The following is a 23380-nucleotide window of genomic DNA, read 5'->3' on the forward strand; positions in this document are numbered from 1 at the left end:
TTAACATGAGAAGTTTATCTCTTTGACATCAGTTTGATGTAGGCTGACGGCTAACTCTTGTGTCAAACACGTGATTTGTGTCCCGCTGCAACCTTATCACTTGAAACCGTATTGGTTATGGTAGAGGAATTACGTGAGTTTCCGAATGTCGTTTGAAGAGTTTGACCCAAAATTTAATGATTGTTAAGTTTCGAGCTGTGTTTTATATACTGTCCTGTTTATATATTAATAAAACATATGCAAGCTGATGGTATTAAAGGAAATATCTCAACTGATATCTGGAGTTGCACTCTTTAAAAAGGTTTTCTAAATAACATTATTTCACATTATATGATAACAGGCAGTTACTATTCAATAGAGAATGCATGTTATATAAAATTGCATCGATAGTTATTTATATGAAACATATCTTTAGACATGTCTTAGCATCAAATACTAAAGGGCGACCGGGCGTTAATTAAGCATAGAATGTTTTAGCAAAAATACAGCGGTCATATAATCATTTAAGTATCAGCATATTTCAGACTCCTGTCTGTGAAAATCAGACACATAACTGAGTATGTGTTATGTAATTTGATCGTACATCGAAAATGGGGTATACAAACGATGTTGTAACCGCCACCATTGTAACTGCTATTTTATTTATTTCTATAAAAACATTAAACACACAGCTTACAAAACAAAATAAAATTGTATTATTGAATAGTGGATTTTACACACAGAGCTTCTCTTTTCGAAAAATAATCCTGATAAAAAAACACTTCCTTGCCATATCTTTATTATATAATACATATTTACATGTCCAGTAAACGCAAAAAGAAACACCTGAGTTATCGAGGTATGATACAACATAAAAAACTAAAGACGCTAATTCAAAAATCTCTATATCATCCAACGATAGAGGGCGTCCCTACACACGTCTGCGTACATCGTCTGCTTGCATCGTTCGTCTGGCAGAAGGTCGTCGTACAGTAAATGTACACGGAGTCATGTCTGGAACGGAGAGGTAAGATACCAAGTATTTATATTCATAGTCTCATATACAATGTACGGTTCATTTTTAGAAGGCACAATGGAAAATTATCTTTTTGAGAATCCTTCTGATCGAACACAAAAAGTTTTACTTGAATCCTCCTCAGCCTTTGCGAACATCAATCAAAGAGATCAAATTTTTATCGCGTGGCCTTCTGCGTTAAACATAATTCGTGATAAACGTAACACACACAGTTAAATATGCTCCTAAAACTGTGAAACTTTCCCAGACGATGAGCGTATTCTGAAAACGTAAACTTTTAGGTAAAAATTGTTGTTTTCTTTTTTGAATACCAAACTGTCTACTCATTGAAAAATGTTATTCGACCTTAAAAAATACAAGTGCTTTCGTATGAACGCTAAACCAAGAATTGGATTTAAAACACCATTGATTTTAAAATGATTACCATCTGAATATCTCATGGCTTTTATCTGTACCATCGAGACATTATCTGATAGTCACCTTGTCAAAATGTATTATACTGCTAAGGAAGACATCACGTCGTATGAACTTAAGAGGTTATGTGTTAAGTTTTCCAGCTAATTCCTAAATATTTACCAGAAAATAGAATCTGTAATACTTAACGGTACTAATGGCATTTACTTAAAGGTATCTTTACTTCTTTTCATATAAAATAAATTAATATCAACATAGAAACAAAAACAAATTTAAATTAAACTAAAGTACTCGCCGCTGAGAAAATATCAGGAATTAATGTCCCACTTATTTTCAATATAATATCATAAAGCGGTAAGTAAATGAGCAGCGTTTTGTGAAAAGGGGTTTTAATGCATGTAGTCCGCACAGGCTAATCAAGGACGACACTTTTCGCCTAAACTTGACTTGTGCTAAGAATATACTTTCTTGAAACGAAGCATATCATGAAAGCGGAAAGTTCGTCCCTGATTAGCCTGTGCAAACTGCAGAGGCTAAACTGGGACGACCCTTTTCGCACATGCATTGAACTCCTTTTTCACAGAGCACGGCCCTTTTCGTGAAGTGCTGCTTTTCCATCTATGTCACGAGAATGTCATATTGTTTGTGTTTTTGTTTAAAACAATTACGTATCCAATTACTGATCTTACGTCAATATTATAATGATAAACATATGCTTGAAAATGAAAATAGTTAAGCAATTCGAAACCTTGCTGAACAATATGACACATATGTGATCCAACAAAATAACTTGGCATGTACTTACGCCTGTGGAAATTCGAAAGCGTTGAAAACGAACTTGGTCTCGTGGGTTCCCTGAGAGAGGATCTGCGTATATGGGTCCACGACACACCTGTTGAGCAATAGAACTGAACAACTTTCAATTGCATAGATTTTATGGTCGCATCATAATAATAATTTCGATATGCTTAGGCACTTTGTGAGTATTTGACATACCTAATCTTCACAGAAGCTTAAAAACATGCGAAAGCTTAAATGTGATAGTATATTGAATCCTAAACAATATTTGTTTGTTTTTTCTTGAACGATACCGTTTGTTAATGTCGGGTAAATCATAAAAATGCTCCATAGATAAGACAACAAAAATATACAAGCTGACATTATCATCTTATTGTTTTATTGTTTGTCCTTGCACTACGGCTGGCAGTGTTTGTTTGCATGACATTATGCATTTTGTAATACAAATACTTTATTTGCATACTAGGTCAAATGTTTTAGTGAGATGTCGATCCGATTTACCAAAAAGATTTAACAACTTCTTGTTCACTTCATATATAACGAAACTTTTCATGGTAAAAGAAGCAGCATTAATAGAAATTGCATACAGCACGCTTATGCTGAAGAACTAACCCATTGTTAATCAGCATGTATGCGAGGTCGGCTCCAGCGTTCGGATCTGGCTTGGCGTAGCACGTGTCAATCCTCATTTTCACGTGGATATCATCCGAGTTCATCCGTACAAGCACAAACACGTCTTCTCCTGAAGAAAAGGCATCGAAATTAACTAGAAGTTCGTCATTCATCAATTTATTTACCTTTAAAAACTTGTTCATTTACAAAACGAAAAAATAAATATCTAGAAGTTCGAGATTTATCTTTTTATGTACATATATATTTTTATTGAAACCGTAAAGGGAAAATTGTTGGTTAAAAAAGAAAGACACCGACACTATCTAGAAGTTCGTGATTTATCTATTTATTTATTCCAATTAAGGTCGTGAGGGAAAACTTGTTGATTACAAAATTATCTTAATACACCTGATGAAGAAACGATACAATAAAATTGACCATCTTGCATGATATGTTGATAGGAAAGTCTATTACATGTCGTGATTTCCAAACATTCAAAACGTCTATATAAAGACCAACCTGTTTTTAAAACCACTGGATTGCCAGTTATCTCCTTATAGAAGGTACTATCGGTGAAGAACTTGACCTCTGACTGGTAATGCGCACTTCCGGTAACGTGGGGGGCCTGGCTGATCACTGATTGGTTGGGATGGAAATTGGAGGACAGAGTATCCGTCCGCGAAACATCGCATTCTACTTCAACCTGAAAAAATACTGACTTATTTACAAGAATGTGGTATAAAATGAATAATTAAAGTCAAACGAAAATCTAAACAATACTTTAAAAACGCTCGTATTAGATTTGTTTTGATTTCATAGACTTGTAATGGGTATGGAGGAAGCAACTCGTTCACAAGTTATCACATGTTTATTAAACATGTAAACAACGTATTATGTCAATATTTATTTAATTGCTTGTTATGTCACCTCTAACATTTAAATCAGCAGTGTATATGTAAAACACATGTTGTTTTATTCAATGCATCGATAAATATATACGAAACTGTGTCAACATGTTAATTGAACAGGTGAGAACATGTATTTTTTAACTAAATTTGCTTCAGTTAAATCACTGGTCAATCAAACCATCAACGCTTATATGAAGTGTATGCCTTATACAATTATATTATCAGGATGCAGGATCACGTGACTTTGTGGGGTTCCCAATTAAAGGTAAATGGATGTAAACACACCGGTAAGTGGTGTCTTTAATGCATTAATATTTTTTTCAAATGTAATTCAATACCTTAAGATATTTGAGAAAAAAAAAAGTTCTTAACGGTGTATTTTCATTCTGTCCTGCCCGTGTGTTAACTCATGAAAACTCCGTTGGTTCTGCATCCTAATTATCATATCAACAAGGAGCAGTCTATTCACCTTCCATCGGTAACCGTGCAGAATGATCGGAAACGGGGTGTTCGATTCGGGATACACAAGTTGGTTATTATACACAACGTTGTCAGCATTTGTCTGTGCAAGAACAATGGATCAAATATGATATTATCATTCTATAACGACGTAACAAATGAAGAGATCACGCATTGATATGTTGTACGTTAAGTTACGTTTCCGTAAAATAAAATGTCAGATTAAAAAATAGAACAGAATTTGCATCGCTTCTTATTTCAAAGAATCAATACGAAATGCATCTAAAGCCAATAATTAAACAAAAAAAATCCACAATAAAAACATACATTTCCAAAAAGTAAAAAAATAACCAGATTTAGCCGGTAGACAAACCAACTTTTGAAGTCGATGAACATTCGGTGTAGCGTTGGTTAAACACCACTAAATCCCCCATGATCCTCCCCGTACAGTACTGGTCGGTGAGTTTGATCTGGGACACGCCGGTGTCGGGATACAAAAGTCTCAACATGGTTGTGTTTACGGCTACATTCCAACTGGAATGTCCGCAGCCAAGATTTACGGTGTCTTCTATCTTTAAGGCTGGAATTCGCGAAGGAAAATACTTAAATTTTACAATGCACTTTACATGGTAAAGACTCGTGTTTATTTATTTACATACATGTGTAGATAGTTATGTCATTTTCGCAAATGCAATAACCCAATTTACTTATTTATTGTCAAAAAGACATGTTGCGGTAATCCAAATGACAAATATTAAACCACGCGCGTAACTAACAATCTGAAGTTTCTCGTGTCGTTAAAGAGCGAACTTACGTGAGTAGGTCGCACTGAAACCTCGTGCTTGACCATTGGCGTTGGAATGGAGTCGAATATATATGGGCTTGTCGCTAACGAGGTAAGGGGGCTTGGCAGAATCTTCATAGTAACCGAGCTGACGGCCCCCGATACCGTCCGTCACCTTGAATACATGCAGACTTGTTATTAGTATGCACACAATGGCGCATGAATAATTCCAGTATCAATCGGCCGTAAGTGATGATGCATTAACTTCAGGCAGCACTACGAGTTGGCAGATTTTTTTTCCGTATTTTCATAGACAAAACTAATCTTTGAAATTGTATAATGCAAATAAATGAAAGTTTACCTAGCAAAATATTTCTGCATATAACGCCAATAATTACCACGACTGCATTCTGAAATGCATATTCCGCTTTTCGTTGATTATATTTAAAGCCATTATTGCATTTTGTTCTAATGCTTAACATACCGCCCCACATTTGAACATCGAAATAATACAAATTAATTTCCGTATAACCTCAACAAAATCGCCGTCACCGGCAAGGTCAAGATCAGTGAAGTCGAGTTTTGTCGGTTGTCCCGCCGCGTTCCTAATGACGTACAAACAGTCCGAATTGCCCTGATAACCGGGATATCTTGGAGAGGTGAGCGTACCGGATGTTCCCTCAAAATAGTGAACGCAGCCGTCTAAAATTATAAACTGGAAGGTCAGCTGGACAAGATAAACCGCATCAAATTACACGCAACACATATCAAAGTGCACTTCTTGAAAATTATCTGAATCATTAAATCGGTTAAACAATTAAAGATTACGAAATTGTCACCAAAACGAAAGACAAAAAAATGATATCACGAAAGAAATATGCCAAAAACAGCTAACATGATTCAGTTTAAACACGATGACGAGAACGGAAATAATATTTGGTGAAAGCGCGAAAAGATGAAAATTTAATTGCGAGATAAGTTCGTGGCTCTGAAAGAGTATACCCACGTTTCCTTTGCGTTTTGGTTTGTTTATGTCATCAACATTTCAAGATATCGCGCATTCGCCAAACGTTTCAAAATACAACAATTTGTTATTTTAAAGCCGGTTAAAGTTCGTACTAAAGCAGTCGACAGCGGCCTTATCGTCGCATCCGGTGGAGCCGTTGATCGTGGAGCACTGAAGCACGTGGCTCTCCCAGCCGTCGCAGGCGATGTCGCTGAAGAGCACCGGAACTTGCGACATGACGGTGCTGATGTTCGGCCGTGTGTGTCTGCAATAGAACGAGTGCCTTAGTATGTATATTTTGTGTCTTTAATGGAATAGAGAATAAGATAGACGATAAGGCACGAAGAATCATAAAGCACATTGTTTTTCGAGTAATAATGAAAAACATACAACAAATACCCAAACCATAAATTTTTATGCCCATTAATATTAATGATTTTACAGTATTTAATTAATCGATATTGTTCTTAACTGAATGACATACATTATTCAACGATGAATTTTGTTTGAGTTGCTCAATGATTGAGAGGTAACGGGTATAATTTCAAATTCTTATTAACATGATTAGGACATATTAACATGTCCGAACTCACCGGAAACCCGCCATGGAGCACAACGCGGCAGCCGCATTCGTGGTTAAACCGTTGGCACATACGGACCACTTCTTGCCATTGCCGGTATGGATGAAGACTTGTCCACTTAAGTTTCCGGGATAACTTAGGGACACCGAAAAATCACCTAGGTTATGAGTATAAAATAATTAAAAAAATCCGAGAATAAACGACAGCACATATATTGAGATATTTATGCGATGCATTTGGCTATGGATTAGGACTTAAGTTTCGAAAGTCATTACTCGGTGCGCTTTTGAAAGTTTTCCGGCCAAAGAACTATGATACTGGTCAAAAATTTAACTTTTCATAGTAATTGATACATATATAATGACATTGTAAACTGTGTTATCAAAAAATTCATTTTATTGCAGTAGTGCTCAAATGCGAAGAAGGACTATTTAAGTATTAGTCAATTTATTTATGCAATTGATACTTATTATAAATAAAACTGATTCACATTAAACACATTTTATAAGCGACACGTGACTCGATAGAAATAATTTTACTCCCATATCGCTCTTAATCTCCCCAACAAAAACCGGAAGGACTATTGTAAAATGCGCGCGCATACCGGAACAATCGATGCCCACCGCATGCGCGCGCGTCTTGCTGCAGTTGGAGATATCGTAGTCCATCAGGCACTGACCCAGATTCCGGACAGTGTCGTTACACATGAGTGAACCCGCGAACATCGACGTCAGACCATGTGGTATCGGGTAGCTCGTCACGTTGGCGTTGTCTGCTCTAAACGGGTAAATGTCTAGAACGCCTTAAGAAATAAATGCGGCAAGAATGTGCGTATGCGCTCCAAAACGTTTCCAACGCATATATAAACATGTTTATCTTAATGAGAATGGCCAGATTTATTTGAAACGCGTCTATGCGCACATTGTCACAGTTCTTTTAGTAATAATACTTAGGAAATTGATGCTTGATAAAGTGCCTAAATCCTCTACTGTTTTCATTTTATATTAAATGATGCTGGGAATAAACCTCCTTTTATGTCATATTTATTCCTGCTTAGTTATTAAACAATTTGTTAACTCAGCTGAAAGAATAGATTGTAATTGGAAAAACATACCATGGAGTTTAAATGCGTTCGAGTGTATTGGAGTTTGATCAGTACTCTCATACATTGCAAATCAAACTCGAAAAGCTTTGCGGTGGGAACATCATTAACGCAACCTTTTTATTGTAAACTGGTTAATTAAAAAAAACAACAACAAAAACTTACGAATAACGAAGAGTCTGGCAAACGACATTTGCATAAGCCGGTTCCCAGCTATCGTAGCAGACACTTCCCCACCCACCGTTGGACCGTAGCTCTAGTCGACCGTTCCACGGGCCCGGTCCATCAACAAGCCGGACGCCAGACAACCCTAAGCAAATCACGTCATAACTTAAAACATTTTGTATTTTAATACTTTTATATAACGTATAATACAGGAGATAGTTAAAAATTTCACAATGTACTATGGGAGTAATTATAAAGCGACTAACACAAACGTAAAAGAATGTACAGTGATCTCCTGCGTTATAATATTTAAAAAAAAAAGAAAGGGAGGTAACAAGCATAAAAAACACAATCGTAATACATCGACTACTAGTATATCCCGAATCATAGAATGCAATAAATCGTCATCTGATCCAGAGTAAAAGACACAAAGCTTACTGCACTCTGGTTCAGCAGACGATTTATTCCATATCTTACGGAGGAATCCGAGACAGCCGATGTATCACGATTGAGCTTACTGATATCTGTTGGGTTACAATCCACTCCCGCTGTGTGATATACGCCGCATGTTTCCGTATGAAATCGCGTCTTCAGACGACACATTTCTATGTTGCCCTCACTTCCGGTGCAATCGGGTCTGATTTTGTAGGGGGAAGCACCGACGCCAAAATGGCTGCTGTTGTAAACGACAGGCGCTGGATTCCTGAGTGCAAAACATTAATAGGTCAAATCTAATGCAACGATAATACCAAATCTGGTATAGAGTATACAAACCCCGTACCAGGTTAACTGCATGAGTTAAATGAAAAAAAAAGATTTCCAATTTGTTGTTTTGTATGACGTATATGTTCATTCATCATGAAACTGAAAACCGTTTTTAAATCCGATTAAACCGAAAACAATAATACCGTGATCGACATGAAAATTCATGTATTCCATTATTGCTCGAGCGCCAGTAAAACGACCTTGACAAGTACGTAATAACTTTAATTTGAGATTAACTATACTACAACACAACAAAAACATTATAACGTTGGAGCAACATTACACAAGGCATCAGTTAATTCATTGAATCTAAAATGGCGTTTAAAGAACTTAGATCAGTAGAGGTGTTCGTGTGAAGTTGTAAGATTAAATCATGATCACACGTGAAATTGAAACAATTTTGATGGTCGCTGACTCGATTTTAGTAAATAATCAACAATCATCTCATTCTTCAAAATTGTTAAACAAAGTGTTATAATACGTATTGAGTTTGCAATAAAAAGCTTACAAAAATACAGAACAGTTTATTTACCACTTAACCTATCGAGTATCGTCAAAATAACAATAAAGCAATAATAAATACACATGCGTCAAAATACCAACGATTTTGTTTTTGCATTTTACTAAAATACAGTCTACAGAGACTAGCATTGTCTTCAGTAAATTGTTCATTTAATAAAAAAGTCATTAATGTATTGCATTTATGATTGTGGTTATTACTCCTGACTATTTGCAAATCGGTTGTACATCTGATTAATAGTGAAATGTAGCCTACACCTACCAGAAACCAAGTTCTCGACAAATTGCACCACCGTCATTGTTGTCGAAATCGTCATCACAATATGTGTAGCGACCCAAACCCTGCTTAAACTCGATAGTGCCTTCACTGGTACTTGATCCACCAATCAAAATTTTAGCACTATTAACTACAGAAGAAAAGTTGTTTATTGTAAAACGTTTGTGACAGCATTGAAATAGTCAGAAAATATAGGTTGTTATTGAGATGGTTTATACACAAAGCGATAAAAAAACGCTTTATAATTCATTATAACATTGCGTTGTCGGTTAAATTTGAATTGCACACTTTCCAATCACATATATAATTTTATTAGATATAATTTTCCCATATGTGCATAGAAATTCCGAATTTGGATGCATGCAGTGAAATGTGTTGGTAAAAAGATAATCCGCAGCAAATACAGAATACATTTTAAACCAACAACAAAGGATTTATTAATTCGTATGGTTTGATAAGAAAGCCTCTCATTTAAATACGCATACACTTAAAACAGCCATGATTAAAAACACATTGAAATATAAAAAAAGTGCAGTAGGTAAAGTTTGAATGCAAACTACTACTTCTTACAATCACAAATAACGCCGGCGTCACGAGAGTGATCGCAGTTGACGCCACCGTTCCAGTCAACTGCACAATCTCTGACGTCACTGACGTTGTGGGAACATCTAACGTCAGACATCGCGACAGGGCCCTCTCCGCGACCGAAATACGATGCCATGACGGCTTTACCGACGACGTCACTGAAGATTAAGTTATGAACGCGCTAAGTAACTAATCTGGTTAAGCATACGACATATTGCCCCATACCTTAGTGCTGACCTTTCAAAAGAGAACTGGTTGAGCACACGACATATTTACCCATATCAAGGTACTGACCTTTCAAACGGGTACTGGGTGAGCATTCGACAGATCACAGTGGCGTCCGTATCGTCCCAGCCAGCGTCACACACCGTCCCCCATTGGCCATCGTGCAGCACCTCGACACGGCCCTCCGTGCTGTGAGCTCCGCCAACTAGGCGCACCTGCACGCCCTCTAAAACAAATGTACGTTGTATAGACATAATGATTTCAATTACCTACAAGAAATGTGTTTGTAAGAAACACTATGTCCCATTCTGCGCCGCTTTGACCTTGAAGGATGACCTTGACCTTTTACCACTCAAAATGTGCAGCTCCATGAGAAACACATGCATGCCAAATATGAAGTTGCTATCTTCATTATAGCAAAAGTTATTGCAAATGTTAAAGTTGGCGCAAACAAACCAACAAACAGACCAACAGATAGACCACCAGACAGACAGGGAAAAAACATGTCCCCAACTATAATGGTGGTGGGCATAAAAATATCAACGTGACCAAAGAACATTTAAGATTTGGTCGAGAGTTGACAAATTTAAGAGGTTATTGTTTTGTATATGTTTGCGAATGTTTTACTCAATTTGTTTACCTCTTTGTCTTTAACACGATTGTTATAACACAGCCTGCATTGTATGGACTATTAAATAAAAAACATTAGCATCACTCTAACATAACTTCTGTAACACTATTGACATCAGCAGCGACACTACCGCCAGTAACCTCGTGGTCAAAACGTCTTACGCGACAATATTCATCGTGATGGGATCATTTGCCTGGTTAGAGCGTTTTATATCTAAAAAATACTTTGAAAATGTAAAATGAACAATATTTAGCTTTAACAGTAAGAACAGCTGTTCGCATGACCGTTGTGGACATACGAGAAGAGGACGTGTCTCTAGGTGAATCATGTTTTCAGGATCTTTCTGGATGAAGATAATTTTATTTGACAAGCTCACCGCATCTAAGTCCGACTGTCTGAGAGGACGGACACGTGCTATGGAACACCGACACGCACTGGCTGACGTCACTTTCGTCCCCGATGCACGTGATCCGGTCTATGAACGTGGTATGTGACGATACGTGACCATAATAGTCGTTGTAAAAAATCTGATGTGGTGCGTTTCTAGGAAAAAATGAACATGTGATGAAAACAAAATGTAAATCACACAAGAACACACTACTACTACTACTACCTCTACTACTACTACTACTACTACTACTACTACTACTACTACTACTACTACTACTACTACTACTACTACTACTACTACTAGTACTTCTACTACTACTACTACTACTACTACTATTACTACTACTACTACTACTACTACTACTACTACTACTACTACTACTACTACTACTACTACTACTACTACTACTACTACTACTTCTACTACTACTACTATTACTTCTGCTTACTACTACTACTACTACTACTACTACTACTACTACTACTACTACTACTACTACTACTACTACTACTACTACTTTTACTACTACTCTACTACTACTAGTACTACTACAACAACTACTTCTACTACTACTACTACTACTACTACTACTACTACTACTACTACTACTACTACTACTACTACTACTACTACTACTACTGCTACTACAACAACAACTACTACTACTACTACTACTACTGCTACTACTTCTACTACTACTACTACTACTACTTCTTGTGAAGTGTAAAAGAAAATAAAACTAATTTCATCATATTTTGATAACGGACTTTAATATTAATACGATATGGTAAGTAAATAGTAACTAGCCTTTCTGTATTACCTTCCAGTGTAACCAAGCATTCTACAGATGACATCAGCACTGGTGTCACTGAAGTTTGCGTCACAAATGGTCCGCCACTGCCCTTCCACGTTCAATTCTACCGTTCCCTCCCAGGGGCCACTGCCTCCCGTCAAACGAACTTCAGTTTGGGCTGAACGTTTGAAATGAATGATATTTAAAAAAATGCATGATAAATAAAAATATCAATACTCCACTGATGAAAGAAAAACAATCTTATTTGATGAATATACAAAAAGAGTCTGGTCTATACTATTTTTTATACGAATCATATGAACATAATATTATGACATACAAAGGTGAACTTCCACATTTTCGAGGGACGGTTAAAAGTCGTTATTATATTATATTTGTTTTAATCATTTAACTTGGTGTATTTAATTAGCATGATGTTGTCTTTTAACAGGAACTTACCGCATGAAATAGCGACGTCGTTGTCATGGTTACACGTATTATTATCCCACTGCACGTTGCTACAGAAACTGACGTCAGATTCGTGACCATGGCAACCGATGCCACCAAGCCATACAGGACCGGATCCTCCACCAAAGTTCAGATTAATCGACAAGTCACTATATCAAACATAGGTATACAATGGACAGCCGAAAAAGACATCAATGAATAAGAGACGATTTAAGGCGAAACTACTGACTACTTGACATTATCAAACTAACTTTAAAAAAAATCAGTTTAGTTTTTTCCCTGGCAAAAACAAGCTTAACCACGAGCCTTGGCTGAAAACAACACAACAATTCAAAAGACGTATTGATATTTTTTTTAATGTTTCACCAATCTTCGCGACTTTTCTGTATTCAAAAAGATTGAAATACAGCAACATTCATCACATTAGGTGATTATATGTGAATTCGGAAATGATGATTGAATGAAAAGAATTAAAGTAAAATACTGTCATAGCTATTTAAGAAAATATAACTTTCACAGAAGTATACAATATGTTTTCTCAAAAACGTATTTCACCTTTTAAATCGCTTACGTGGCGTTACAACTCGTTTGAATGTTGTTGAATCCAAACATGTCACATTTGACGCAATGCACTTTGGGGACATTTTTTGTTTTGGTAAAGCTTATCGCGTACAATAAGACAGCATAGACCTATTGTTTAAGATCATATTACAGATTACATCATTTACCTGTTGGGCAGGCCCAGCATATGTCAATTGATGTCATTTACTTATTGTAGATACCCAACATATTATAAATTTATGTCATTTACCTGTTGTTGAAACCAGGCATATGTCAAACTATGCTATTTACCTACTGTTGAATCCCAGCATATGACAAATGACATCAGAGTCGTTCTTTGTGAACCCCTTTGAACATATGCTACCCCAAACTCCGTTGCGCTGCACCTCGACACGACCCTCGGAAGGTAGATTACCTCCCACGAGTCTCAACGGGGTGTGGTCTGTGAGATTGACGTCACATTTGTTATTATACGAAAATGTCTGCGAGGATGACGTCACAAATGTAATTATATTATCAAACTACGTAATCTATTTAAAACGAGTATGTGATAATGACGTCAAATATGAAACTATATAAAAAGCTATGAGCTATCTACGTGAAAAAAAGTAATACAATAATACATCACGTTAATTATAGCATGAATGAGTATTGCGTTAAAACGGGTTTAGGATATTAAATATCTAAAAATGTTCCCAAATTTATACCGTACGGTAAATATGAACGTCTTAAGTAAATTAAAATATGTTAAGCATCTCTTAATTGTTCAATAAATGAAATGCTGTTAAATGTAATAACACTCAAAACGAAGAGATTGGCTTCGGGCAGCTCATGAGAACTACTTCGTGTTTCCGACGCTGCCCGAAATCATCTCGCGTTCGCTCGTAAATGTTCGGATATCGTCGAGGGAAATACGCATGAAATACATTGTAACACGTTAAATCTATGTTACCATACTACATCTAGCGTTGAAATTTTGGCTTTTGCTTTAAGGAACACTGATATTTAATCGGTTAACTTTATTTCATGAAATATTGTAATAGATGTAATTAATTTCAGTTTTTCACGGTTTGATGATTGAAAATGATTTGTACCACAAATAACACCAGCATCGGTAGAATGATTGCACGACGTTCTTTGGTTCCAAGTTGACGACGCATTGCGGCATTGCTTTATATCGGTTTCGTTTCCGGTGCAACCGAGATTATCTGTCCAGATTACACCGTAGGTGAGTTCTCCATACTTGGACCCAGTCACTGCTATGCTGTATCATAACGATAATAGTATCATGACAACATCACTATTAGCATACTATATATAGAAAGAATGGTAGGTAGTAATACTTATAATAAAGTCACTATAGCAAGTGTGGTCAATATGGTAAGAGAGATATGGTATATTTAGCAGTTAGTGAAGTAATGAGGTAGCATGTATATTATAGATCTAAGCAACTACAGTAAAGATTGATGCAAGCGACTGCTGATGATGAGGCAAGTTTAGTACAGTCAATAGCGATATAACTATAGGCTCGGCATGAATAATATTACACACTGTTACACTGATAGTATATGCAGTTACAGTTTCATCGTAGGAAGTAGAAGCTATGCTAAATTAAAAGTAGCACATATAGTAACGGAAGCAACCCTTTTATAAAGATTGTATTACTTAAACTATAGGTTGTAGGAAGTGTTCAGACATAAAGTAGAGTATAGTCATTAGACATGTTAGAATATGCAAGTTTATTATAGGCAGTTGCCATTATACTACAGGTATACAAAAGTATATTTAATAAAGTAATAATTGCATTATCGTGTTTAGCAATTTTAGAACAGACAAAAATATTATAGGTTATACTACAGGCGCTTTTACGTAAAGTATATGAAGAAGTTATTGTATTTCAGACGGAAGCTATTATTACACATGCAAAATGTATTGTTTAGTAGGCATTATCATTTTCATTTAAGTCAAAAGTAATTATACATAAATATTGCATCTGTAGAGGCACCTATGACATTGACAGTAGCAGATAAATTACAATGAAGGCAGTATCGAAAAGCATATATACCCGGACTGAAAGCCCACCATCCGACAGAAGACGGTGGCATCGAAATCTGTGAAGTGTTTGTCACAGATAGTCCCCCAAAGGCGTTGAGAGGAATCAAAAACGTCCACTGTTCCCTCGTAATTTCCCCTGCCCCCGATCAATCTTACACGGGTAGTATCTATACAATCAGAAACAATTAACTTTATAAAAGACACTCAGCGTTGAAACTTTTATTGAAATGTTATATCACAAACGCAATAAGCGATGACTATGGTTCTCGTTCCCAAATATAATTATACTTAAATTATGAGCGAGCAGTGTTCGACATGAGTTCAAAGCAAATCAGTTATAACTGTTACATGAGTTATATTTACATTATTTGCATACCCGTGTTCTGCGACCTGGTACCATATTTCTTTCACTCGGTATTTTACTTGATAAATATGTTATTTAAATGAATGTAAATGAATATATTGTAATGAATTATATTAATATAAAAGCGAATTGGTTTGTGTTCGTTTCTCGAATTTCTTAAGGTCTATTTCTCCCGAAGTGCATAAAGGCGTTGATGCTAAAAAACTGGGAACTCTGGTCGCATCGAGACCTACGATAATATTCAAGTTCTCTCACTTTGTTCAGAGACTGCACGTTTCTTCGCAAATTAAGTATGTTATTCATGTCGACAATGGTAAAATACCCATTCTAGGATTTATTATTCTTATTATTAAGCAAATACATAACACGTCTTACTATAGTAATGGTTTTTAATGTTTATTTATGTTTGTTCACATTCAAACAAAGACTTCTTTAAGGTTTCAATATATTAAAAAACAAAACAATAGTTTATAGTTCCACTTTAACAATCCGTTTTCCCGTACAAACATGTCAACATTCACTTACAGCATCTCACCCCAGCGTCTTCAGCGTGACCACAGTTGTTGACGCCCCATCCATTAAAAGGACATGACCTTATGTCGATTTCTCTACCAGAGCAATGGACATCGTCCATGGATATATTCCCTGTGCCTGCGCCGAAACGTGCTTGACTGAATGCATCGCCACTGTTGAAAAACGATAGCAAGTACAAATAATTGCAAACACATGAAGGAACCATACGTTTAAAGTGAGTTTAGTATATATAAAAATAAACCAACATACATCTATATGACTGTTATATAGCATGGAGCCAAACGTTCCCAAAGTTATCAAGCTATGTTTCGCGTGTGCCACACACTGGGGGCAAGGCGATGTTCATCGTGTGTGTGCACGTACAAGAGACTATCCTTGACCATGCTCTTCCATCAGGCAAAACCGTGAATGTGAATAGGTTTTCAAAAGACAGCACAGTGCTCTGCCATACCTCAAGGGGCGCAGTTTCAGTGCTTTAAAAGCGGATACAACACACAAAATACCAGTCTGATTAGTGTGCGAATATTTGTTTGCGATGGATTTACAGACACGAGCGATGCGTCGAGTGCGACAATGAGTACGTTTATCAACTTGAAAAGAATGGCATTCCCATGAATGAATTACTCTCGGCAGCACACAACAGACCTGACTGGAGGAGAATTTTTAAATCGTCGTCCTTCATTTCTCCCCAACGGCCGAATCGGTCAAGGGATTGATAATGATGATGATGATGATTTCATTTGATTTCCTAATTTCCAGTTAACGTGCCGTGTCAGAATATATGGGTTTATGTTATATAGTACTATTCGTAATATTTCTTTATTGTTTACAATATAACCTACATTTATTTAAGTAACAGGCCGGATTGCTACCTGTTTCTGACTGTATATTTTCTGTTTTGAACACTGCTATATTAGAAGCTGTACTACATTTTTATATGTAATCTATAAGAATTAAATCATGCATGAATGAGTTATAAATATTAAGTTAAATCTTATTGGCTTAGAAACAACTCCATTTGCTACGCTAACGTCGCCCTTCTCAACTAATAGAGTGATAACTGAATACGCAAAGACTATTATGTATTTATACCAATCAATCGTGATACACATTCAAATTTTTATTGCATGATGTGTACCATAATTGAACGGTGATAAACTGCCCCATCCCATTGTGCTACATTAAAACGGTACCTCTGGTATCCCAACATGCGACATATTACATTCGCCTCGTTCGTATCGAATTCGTCATCACATATTGTCCCATAGGTGCCATTGTGAAATACGTGCACCGTTCCTTCGTATGGATAGGCGCCACCGGTTAAATAAACTGGAAATAAATAAATACTTTCCACGGTATTTATTGTGAAGCCATATTTAAAAATAACAACGCGAAAGATATTAGTCTCTGTTCACAGAAAATAAATAAATTAATGATGATATTGAATCAGTTCTTTAATTAAAAAAAATACGGTTTACTTCACTGAACATTTAATTTGTTTGTTTTATAAGTACATTGAAATGAACAGTAAATTCCTTTGTTTTATAAGAACATTGAAATATATTTATACGTACATTGTTTGGTGCGAGTACTTTATACTTACAATTGAGTACACAAGTTGCCTTCGCTTGTTTTGAAAATGTTGTGCTCAAGTCCAGATTACTTGCAGATACATCACTATAGTGTGATTGGTACCAATACGATTAACAATCACCGAATCGGTATAATAAGTCCGAATTTAAAGAGGTTTTACCGTATATTTGTCAGTGTGATGTCGTTTAGAAACGATAAGTGCATTTTGAGTTGTTTACTGCGTCATAGCGATGGGACTGGGACATTTCACGTAATACAAATACGTGTAGTATTTACCGAGATTGGGACATGAGACGTGAGTTCGAACTGACAACATGGCGACTTTGTTGTGATTTTTGTCAAGGAGTAGCGTGTAGTTTCAAACGGTAAGCCAATTTATATTTTTATTTCATTTTAATAAATACGCCCTCTTGTCTAAACGGTATTTTTGCTTCCCTCGGATTTTCCGTTTTAAGATTATAGACGTCGGAATAAAAAAGGTTATTGAAGGAAAATCGTCAAACATGTGTTATTTAAAAGTTATCATTGAGATTTTGGATTTATGGTAATCATTTGCTGTTTTAATTAACAGCATGTATGCATGTTTACAGTAAAACATGACATAACTCACGATTAAAATAAATATTCTCTGATATTGTAGAACCAAAAGAGAGTATTCCTTTTTAAGTTATATAAATATTTAGTGGCTAACCGGGTGGAAATACAAGCTACTCCTTAGCGAAAATCATCAAAACGACGCAATTTTGTTAGTTAGTTCCAACTAACCTAACTTAAACAAAGACAGCTCCAGTATTCGCATGCGCCCTGATTAAGCATAAAATGTTCCTAAATTGTGCTTACATATATAACCGACATTTGAATTGAACATACCTGAACTTCTATCACACCCTGCAGGTGTTAGCACTCCGAAGATGCAGAATAGTACAAGAAGGTATATCTGTAATGCGTAATGAATTACATATTAGAAAAAAATGTGTTGACTTATTAGAATGGATTTTTTTTCAACACATTTTATTTCGAAAGTACACGTACAATATGAATTTTAACAATAATGATTTGCAATCGGAAACAAAAACAGACAAGCATGTAATGCAACCGACGCATATTTAAAGTTATATATTTAGTAGTACTCAACAACAGACAAAGAATATATGTTAGTGAAGTGTCTTGTAAACTTTACAATTATATGCATTTGTGTGTTGAAAAACATCTATACAAAGTACATAAAAGGTAAATAACTTCTTCCAATGTGAAAAGACAACACAGAATGTGTGCATTGTAATAACAGATGCCAAAAGCATAGGGAAGCAATAATAGGTGTATATAGTAAGAGTATAAAACTAATAGGTCCTACATTTTATTTGCGTAACAGTACGCTTAAAATGGTATTTGTAAAGAGTTCTTAACACTACAACAATCATTAAATTTGAATTATCAGTTTGTGAGACAATAGCATTAAACATTTCAAATTCACTGTCAACGGAATCTAACTTATTTTTTTAAATTGAGATTTTTTCTCAATTTATTATATTCATACTAAGTGTATATCTTTGATCCTGTTATGCTTGGAATGCATTCATTCATTTTACACTTGTACAAGTATGACTTAATAAACAAAATGGCATTATTTATGGCTCAAGTAGACATAATTGAATATCCAAGAAGAAAGAGTGTCATATTTATGAAAGGAAATGTTGTACCTGTCATGTAATCGAATGTACTTAGTAAAATAAAACAAGTCTCTGATGTCTAAAATATTTCTTTTATTTACTCTATTCCCTAACACCAAAATTGTACTATAGTCAAAACGAATAATTTCAAAGTCAAGGTAAATAACATAACATGAATAATTCCTAAGAGAAAGCGAGGTCTCGTCTGCCTATTTTGAGGGTTATTTATACCGATCCCGTTGTGTGTGTCACGTAATCGAATGTACTTATTAAAATAAAACAAGTCTCTGATGTCTAAAATATTTCTTTTATTTACTCTATTCCCTAACACCAAAATTGTACTATAGTCAAAACGAATAATTTCAAAGTCAAGGTAAATAACATAACATGAATAATTCCTAAGAGAAAGCGAGGTCTCGTCTGCCTATTTTGAGGGTTATTTATACCGATCCCGTTGTGTATTCGCTTAATTCGTGACCCACCCCTGTCAACAAGTAATGGACAGCAAATGGGTGTATCCGGGCGTATCTAGACAGATGATGTATGATCCCTGCAGATCTTACACCGCCTGTACTCGCGGGCCCCTATTTAATTTGACAAGCCAATTTGTATTCACACCTGGAACACGTATCGGAATGTCGGTCCTCCCCGCTTAATGTATTTACTAATTGTTTATATGCATTTTGCGAGTCACGATTCTTATGTTTACTAATTGTTTATATGCATTTTGCGAGTCACGATTCTTATGTTTTCTGTTAGTTACATTTCGCTGAAATATTTCTATTGACTTTTCATAAAATAAACCCATAAAAGTAATATATTCATTATAACCCATTACATTACACATCTACATAATCAATTTTCACTTTTCATAAAATAAACCCATAAAAGTAATAAATTCATTATAACCCATTACATTACACATCTACATAATCAATTTTCACTTTTCATAAAATAAACTCATAAAAGTAATATATTCATTATAACCCATTACATTACACATCTACATAATCAATTTTCAAATTTCAAGGTTCTATTTCCTAAATTAGTTTGTTTATACAACAATAACACGACAATAACAACACCATAATGTACAATGAGATAAATTCTTATTATTATATATAGTATATGTACATTACGTTACATACCGGTAACATTTCATCAATAATTGCATTAGATAAATGACATTCGCAGAATACATTTCTACATTTTCCCCACTTTGTTTGCTAAATGAACATAATGGGTCATCAGTAATTTTCAATTTTTGTCATATATCATGTGAATTGACCAATTTTGGAATCACTGAACCTTTACATCATTGGGTATAAAAAAGGATAGCTCAAATAAGCAATGCCATACTTTTTCATTAATTATGGTAATGAGTTTTGTACACCATTTTGCTTAAACTGATGGTTGTTCATTATTTGTATTTAGAATGGTGTATAGTCTTTTTGCACCGGATTATTTGTCAGTACACGTTGAAATAATGCGGGCAAAAGAGTTTGATAATTGGCTGGGAAGGTCAAGATATACAATATGTTTTTCACAAATTAATCAATTGCCCTTGTCACCCCTGTAAAATGAATGCAATGAATGTTCAAATTATAAATTCTATTTAATTCATTAAGAGAGATAAAGGTTCTAATTTTGAATATGCCACCACTACAATGAATTCCAGCTTCAAAACAGGACTTAAAGAAAAAAACATATATTTCCTATAAATATATAAAAGTGGATAATACAAGAAATCTTCTGTGTTAAGTTCTAATTTACCACAATAAAGTGAGGAGCTTTTTAAAAGATCTACCCAAAAAGGGTTAGAAATTCTGATAGATATAGTTAAAGAATAATGATAACCGCAATAAAAGAGTTCATATCATAAAAAATAGTGTTTTTTTCTGTCTATCCAATTTCCCCTAAAGGACTGACTTTTTGGCAATCATGCAAGTCTAAAGGCTTGAATAAATGCATCAAAATTGATCATTGTTAAACCTCCTTCACTGTACTCCCTTACTATTGGTGAAAACTTTATGTTACTATGCCCGTCCCAAATAAAGCTCAGTATAGAAGATTTTATTGAATTTAAAATGGTATCAGGTGGGTTAGGCAGTAATATGAACAAGTGATTGAATAATCAAACAATAATTGTTTTCACAAGTACAATCTCTTCAATTGGTGTTAAAAATCTTCTTTTCCAGTATTTTAGAATATTTTCCATTTTGACATTGGACCGAAAGTTTGATTTTAAACTTTTTTGGCAGGTTAACACGGAAATTTATTTCTAACATTTTACAGTTCTGTTGCAACTAATTGAGATTCCATTTTGATTTTATGGTATAACAACTATATTGTTTTTTTGTCCAATCCATGCAACATTTGTTTTGTCAAAATTTACATTAATTTGATTAAGAGATGAAATATTTGCAGAATCCCGTATACCAGTAAGAGTTTCAATTAAGGAGTGTTCAGTACCGTCTAATAAAGTTGTTGTATCGTCCGAAAACTGGGACAATTTATGGTCAGTTCCATTAATGGTTATACCTTTTATATTATTTATATTCTATATTCTCAAAACAAGCGACAAAACTTCAGACCAGAGGATGCAAATATAAAATGAGAGGGGATCTCCTTGTCTGCATCCCCTTTCCATAGGGAAAAAGTGAGATAAGTAACCACCCTGGGAAACTGCTGATTTAAAATATATATAAAATGCGAAACCAACGTTTAATATCTGGACCGAAATTAAAAAAAAAAGATCATGTATTTTGTCTAAAGAACCACGACAACGAATCGAACACATAAACCCGAGATTTCATTTTCTTCAATATTGTGCATAGTGTCAGAAATTAACCTTGTATTTTCCCCTATGTATCACCCTTAAATGGAATGGATCTATATCTATGTTCGAAATCGGCGCTGCCCACTGCTCGTTGTTCCTGTTTTCTGACATATTAAAAATAAATAATTCAAACTATCAAAAGAGGGACAAATAAAATTAAACATACCATCATGCTTCTCTCTTTCTTTCTAAAACGTTACGGTGTTTTTGCAATTCATGTCATGATATACTTTTAATTTATCGACATTAAGTTTAGTATTATTAAAAATGTTTGTTTATTGTCCGAGAAACGATTCTTCAACTTATCTTGTTTTCTTATGTAAAATGAAAAAGGTGAGCGTTTTTGTTACCAAAACAAAAGATTAAATACGCTCATTTTTTCTGCTCTGGTTGATGCGAGATTGAGTAAGTTCTTGGACTCAGAGCCGGTTTGTTTACCTTGGAATTTTCGAAGATATCACATCTTCTTCATCAGAATTGTGGCCTTGAAAAACATGGTACGATTTGAACAAATAGGGATTGGCATGTGGCCTTCAAAACACGATATGATAAGAACAAGTTTGGATTTAAATGTGGCATTGAAAACACGATACGTTTAGCACAAATTGGGATTGAAAGGTGGCCTTGAAAACACGATACGATTCGCACAAATTGGGATTGAAAATAATCAGAACCCTAGAGATATTTTCGTCTGGTAACCTGGGCTTGTGTTTGGATTAAAGAGGTATGGAGTCTTAAAATATTTAAATGCACCTTTTCCGTTTAATACTTTTTATAGTAATTATGTTTAAGTATTAAATGTAGCATTACCCTTTAGTCTCAAATGTAATCGTTAGTCAGGCTATTAAGAGATTATATCAATAATTATTTCTCTTTTTTGTTCACTATTCCGAGACTCAGCATGAATTAATATTTATTATTCATTAAATATTCATCAATGGTAGATATTTGTATTGCGGAAAACCCTTGTTTTTCTTGTTTGGCCTCAGCAAGTTACTATGTTCTAATTGCAAACCTTATCTTCCGTACTGTTTACGCTATCTACAATTATTTGTTCCATATAGGGATGCATTCGAATGTGCTCCGTCACTGTTCACTAAGTTGATATGCGTCTGTATTTACTTAAAAACTATCGTAATATGGCTTGGTTTAACGAATTGATTTTTTTCAAAGACATTTACATCATTCATTTAGAAATATTTCAGCCGCAAAAAGGTTATATATGTATGAAATCCAAGACAGACAAATACCTTTTCATTATGTCTT

At 35.0% G+C, this 23380-nt stretch overlaps 1 protein-coding gene across 1 annotated transcript; it reads right to left on the bottom strand.

Annotated features, from left to right (window-relative positions):
* Positions 1–761: 761 nt before the first annotated feature.
* LOC127838068 (deleted in malignant brain tumors 1 protein-like) lies at positions 762–22348 on the bottom strand. Its single transcript, XM_052365632.1, has 26 exons — positions 22281–22348; positions 18476–18542; positions 17206–17341; positions 16004–16164; positions 15125–15281; positions 14154–14323; positions 13351–13501; positions 12490–12647; positions 12058–12208; positions 11223–11389; positions 10285–10441; positions 9976–10148; positions 9391–9535; positions 8363–8547; positions 7845–7989; positions 7182–7354; positions 6590–6734; positions 6110–6261; positions 5523–5692; positions 5021–5165; positions 4584–4786; positions 4217–4309; positions 3359–3542; positions 2840–2969; positions 2235–2321; positions 762–993 (listed from the first exon to the last, which is right to left on the bottom strand). Exons 1-26 carry the CDS (start codon positions 22284–22286, stop codon positions 888–890), a joined length of 3717 nt encoding a protein of 1238 aa, XP_052221592.1. The 5' UTR covers positions 22287–22348; the 3' UTR covers positions 762–887.
* Positions 22349–23380: the final 1032 nt, after the last annotated feature.

Source organism: Dreissena polymorpha, chromosome 7 (assembly GCF_020536995.1).
Source record: "Dreissena polymorpha isolate Duluth1 chromosome 7, UMN_Dpol_1.0, whole genome shotgun sequence".
Classification (NCBI taxonomy): Eukaryota; Metazoa; Mollusca; class Bivalvia; order Myida; family Dreissenidae; genus Dreissena; species Dreissena polymorpha.

Bases quoted from the DNA above. Each gene is read 5' to 3' on its own strand.
- LOC127838068 (XM_052365632.1), bottom strand. The intron at 10,442-11,222 runs GTGAGCTTGTCA...CATTTGTTTTAG, and splicing joins GACAGTCGGACTTAGATGCG to AGGGCGTGCAGGTGCGCCTA. The intron at 4,787-5,020 runs GTAAGTTCGCTC...CGCGAATTCCAG, and splicing joins TTTCAGTGCGACCTACTCAC to CCTTAAAGATAGAAGACACC.